The sequence below is a fragment of the Hevea brasiliensis genome, chromosome 11, assembly GCF_030052815.1.
Source record: "Hevea brasiliensis isolate MT/VB/25A 57/8 chromosome 11, ASM3005281v1, whole genome shotgun sequence".
Taxonomy (NCBI): domain Eukaryota; kingdom Viridiplantae; phylum Streptophyta; class Magnoliopsida; order Malpighiales; family Euphorbiaceae; genus Hevea; species Hevea brasiliensis.
In genome coordinates, this window is record NC_079503.1 from 82,711,626 (window position 1) to 82,716,923 (window position 5,298).

The window sequence follows — 5,298 nt, forward strand, 5'->3', positions numbered from 1 at the left end:
AATTATATTTCTTATTAATTGTAGTTCTTGTCGAGGACTTTGTTCTTGTTGGTTTCTGTTAAGAATGATTACAAGGCTATAAATGAATTATTCGTAAATTTTAACAAAATGAATATTTGTGAGCTCAAATTTGGCTCCTTTAATAAGCCAATATAATTAAACTCAAACTCGGCTAATTTATATCCCTAAGATTTATAGATTATAATATTATTTTTATTAAAATAGTTTAATGTTCAATTTCACCCATATTTATTGAAAATGTTCAAATTAATCAATTTAATCTTTTATTTACATTAATTCAGAATTTAAGTTCAATGTAGTTTAAAAAAAAATAAAGAAAATTAAGAAATTAAACTTTTTGATTTTTTTGGTTAAATCAAAATATTAAAAAAATAAGAAAAAAATTAAGAAATTAAACTTATTGATTTTTTATCTAAATCAAATAAATTTAACCTAGATATTTTAATTTCTAAGTTAAATTGAGTTTAAATAAATTTTTTTTTTGTTAATTTAGATAAAAAAAATTATAAATAAGCTCAATTGAACATCCTTAGATGAAATTGAATATTTAACCTAATTAAAATGCATGATAAGATTTTATTTTTTAAAAAGATCAGCACTAAACCAAAATATATATTTTACCAGAACGCATAATTAGTTTGTTTTAATTTTCAACTTCATCATAGATATGTTTATCAAGGCAATTAAAAGTTATTTTAAAAATAGGTTTCAAATTTGACATATTTTGATATTAAAAACTCCAATATATATATATATATATATATATATATATATATATATATATATATATATATATATATATATATATATATATATATATATATATATATAATTTCAAACTGTCTTTTACAACATAAACATGATTGCATTGCCAAACAGATAATAATAATTCTAAATCATTGCACATTAGAACAATATAAAGTCAGAAATTGCATTTGCTTTCAATTCTTAATTCCAGGGTGCAGACACCCTCTCTGTCACTAAAAATCCAAACTATGTTATATAGCTGCTAGCATTAACATGAGAAATTACCACAACTTCTCAATGTAAATACAGAATTCACAAACTCATGAACTGCACTCCAATGGATGCTTTCATTTGAGATTGTAATTATGTTGTCTTTATTTCACTTGTATATAAGCAATTATTAGATGCATTCAGGAATCATGTCTTCAAACAGAGAACAGTTTGCAAAAGTAACTAATTCTATCCCAGTAGAAAAGGGGGTGCATCAGCTTTTCCCATGGTGCTGTGGAACTTGCTGCATGATAACAGTTCAACATTCTCAATTCCCAAGTCATCAAATCATTCTCCTTTAGATTCTAATACTGTTTGACCAAAATTAATTAGTTTAGAAAATCACAGAATGGGCATATCCAATGCTCGCAAGACATCCTTGAATTCAAAATCACGTGTTTCTTTGTTGAACCTTTCAACCAGCTTGTACCTCACATCATTCAAATAAAAAGATTGAGCAGTCTCTAAAAGCCACGTTGCCTCTTCATCGCTAAGCTTACTGGTAAAAATAACATCTCCCCGGATAAGGACCAAGTCCTTGGCTTCTGCAAATTCAGTGTAAAAAGAGACAGTGAAGTAGGGTGCTGCCTGAGTTCCTCTTGCCTTGTAATCTTCAAGGCCAGTGAAAAGCATGTGTGGCATCTGTACTGCAAGAAAGGTTTGGAGAAACATGTAGCAAATAAGCCATTACAACAAGGCAAAACATATTTTCATTTTTTTTCTTACTGCAACAAGCTGAGTGAATAAAAGGGTTTGAGACTAGAACCCTGGACATCCTAATGGTGAATGGGGTAGCGGCTTGATGTAATGTGGAACAACTCGAGAAGGGTTGGTCACTCAAAATGATGAACAAATCACCAAGTACTTGACTTGCATTATCATATACAACTAATTAAACACAATAACAAAAAATTTCTGGCCATTCATGTAACCACAATCTGCCTATGTGAACAGTAGATAAATTATCATAACAGACAAGAGATGCATCAGCAATTCTATGGCATTTCTTCATTAAATCTCGGAATAGGTTTGCACTTTGCATAACTTTGTCATAGCACATCAAATCTAACAGCTCCTGATCATAGGGATATGTGATTATGCAATGGTAATGTCATGCATGGCTTAAGATATATTAACCCACCAATGAAATCAATCATGAAGAGAAATTTGCTTAACACAAATAAATCAAATATCATACAGGGCAAATCCTAATGATTAGATATTACAGCATGCATGTTAACAGCTACTAATCAGAAGTAAGAAATCTAACCTCAAATCCTAATGATTAGATATTAAAGCATGCATGTTAGCTGCTACTAATTAGAAGTAAGAAATCTAACCTCAAATCCTAATGATTAGATATTACAGCATGCATGTTAGCTGCTACTAATTAGAAGTAAGAAATCTAACCTTGAGCAAACATTGTCGAATAACCACTTCCCCTCCACAGAGGAATAACAAAATACCGGCTGCCAAGATAAGTGCAAATGGTAAAAATAGGGCAAGAAGACATGTCTCAAACACAAATACTGTGCAATAGAATTACCAATCAGCTGCTCTTTGCACCAACAAATGATAAAGTTTGGCTGTCATAGACGCACCAATATGACCTCTTCCCAAGTGACACTGACATAAGAAAAGTTTGACCATAAATATTCAATTAAACAAAGCTCACCCTTATATTATCATCTTAGACATTAATGACAATAATATTGCTTCAGACCAAGAAGTGAATCTCATAACAACTTTTTCCTTTCTCTGATTAGAAGGAAAAATAATCTGATATGCCAATATAAATACTTACACAAATCAAGATCCTTCCAAATAACTAAAGAAATGAACATGACAACTAAGAAATAGTAACAAACACCACATGAAGAACACTTTAGTTGCAAAATAAGGTAGAAGAGAACATGTAAAGAAGCTTTGGATACGGGGTATATGATTATCTAGTCTACAAATTCTCCTGCCTGCAAATCAGAATTTGTACAATTGTAAAGCTCAGGAAAAAACTATAACAGTATTACATTAAACATTACAATTATACTTCCCCATTATATTAAGCAAAAAATTTGGTTTATCAACAAATTCATAGTTAAACAAACTTTAAAAAATATGATCACAAATATAAGTGCTTTTACAAAAAATAAAACAAATTTATTGCAGTCCATAACTAGTATTTGTTCCATAACTATTATTTAGCATTAATAGAACATAAGAAATGGAAAACATCAATCTGGTTGAGAAATACTAATTATATTCAGTCCAACATCAGATTTCAATCTGATGACATATAAAGCACAATTGACAAATCAATCTATGATTCAAATTCACCACATTAATATTCGATATTCTCTGTTTGGCGTTGACATTAAACCGCAATCCATACATCATATACAGTCAAGAAAAGAATGAAGAATTGGATACATTACATCAGCCCAAATGGAAGCGAGGTCCTCAGGGGACTTGCCCTTGGCCCGTTCAATATCCATGATCGAATCAAGCGGCTTTGGTTGCAACGGAGTGAACCCAGTGGCAAATCTTGAGGTTCTAAAAAAACCAAGCGAACACCATTTCAAGAAATGACTTGGAATGGTGGGTTCTTGTTGATGAAGGGTTTGAAGAGTTGGGCTCACTGAGCGGGTAGTTAAAGTTCGCAGTTGTATTACGGTGGTGGAGAGAACTGAGAACGCTAAGGTTCTTGAGAATCTCGATGGTACGCGTTGCATAGTGTAATGTTAAGATTATAAACAGAGGGATCAAGTTCAGTTATTAACGGTTATAACGTAGCTATATCGAGGAGAATTCGGAATGGCTTCCCTGGTTCTTTCAAGAATTTCATCAAACAGTTAAGATGCAGGAACGAGTATAAAAGTCGAGAGACCCGCACACCCGCAGCCAAGCAAGGAAGGGGACCGTTTCTCAAAGAGCGCAGCGTTTTGCGAAGCCAGATGTTTGAGAGTTGTAAACTGAATAATCCATAAATTTATAAGATTATAATATTATAGCCTATCAATTTAAAAATATTATATAAATTTTTTTTAATTTTTAAATTTTATATAATAAAATTTTTTTAATATTTAATTATTTAATTTTTATTAAACACTAATATAAATAAATTTACTGTAACGCTTAGTCAATATTTCATCGTCTTCTCTTATATCATATATAATACGACTATCTTTTAACTTTATTAATTGTAATATCGTTAACCTTATAACATAAATTATATTGTTTAATAAATAAATTGAGATTAAAAATTCTAACTATAATATATTTATATTGAAAGGGACCATGATAATATAATTTTAAACCATAATACTGTTATATCAATGATTATATTATGTTAATGTAAAGTTATGTAATAATAATGTTATATTAATATAAAGTTGTATACAATAATGTTAAAAATAATAAAATTAAAGTATAACAATTTTACTATTAATAAAGTGAAAATGATTAAACATCACATTAATTTATGAAATATCTAATATTTATTCGATGGTTAAAGGTTAAAAGAGATTTTATTATATAAAATTTAATTCATTTAAGTTTTTTAACTTTTTAAAATAATTGAATAAAGCCCAAAACTTAACACTGTTAGATCTTTCCATTTCTGAATTAAATAAAGATAACCACTTAAATCTTTAAGAAACAGTCCAATAGTCATTCAAACCCATTAAACATATAAATTTAATTTTAGGCAAAACTTTAACAATTAAGTTTATTAATTTATATCATTAATAAATAAATTTATAAAATCTACAAAATAAAAAAGTTATAAAAATTTATAAGAAATTATATTGTATTTTATTAAAAAAATTTATAGAAATTCCTTTACTTCAACTAAACACTAAAACAAATTCATTTTTATTTATTTTCTCATCAACCAAACACCAAATTTTAATTACAAATTTTCCTTTAAAAAATATTTAAAGTATCAATAAAAATTATATGAACATATTAAAATTATAGATAATATTCTGTATGTAAGATAAATAACAAAAGCCATAAAAATATATGAAAATTTTAAATTTAATTTTCTTATATAGATAATAGATTCAAACTATATATATACAATTGAGAAATAAAGAAAATCTAAAACTATTTTTAATTAACTTTATTAAGAAAATTTATTTGTATATATCTTTTATGACTTTTATTAACTTTATTAATTAAAACTATTTCTTATAATTTAAAATTTAAATAAATACTCATAATATCATTACTTAAATTATATTTATTTATTTATAAATAAAA

General features: G+C 27.5%; 1 protein-coding gene across 1 annotated transcript; it reads right to left on the reverse strand.

Annotated features, from left to right (window-relative positions):
• Positions 1–927: 927 nt before the first annotated feature.
• Positions 928–4,008, reverse strand: LOC110654856 (uncharacterized). The gene is made up of 4 exons (XM_021810984.2): positions 3,471–4,008; positions 2,585–2,664; positions 2,449–2,507; positions 928–1,685 (listed from the first exon to the last, which is right to left on the reverse strand). Exons 1-4 carry the CDS (start codon positions 3,765–3,767, stop codon positions 1,381–1,383), a joined length of 741 nt encoding a protein of 246 aa, XP_021666676.2. The 5' UTR covers positions 3,768–4,008; the 3' UTR covers positions 928–1,380.
• Positions 4,009–5,298: the final 1,290 nt, after the last annotated feature.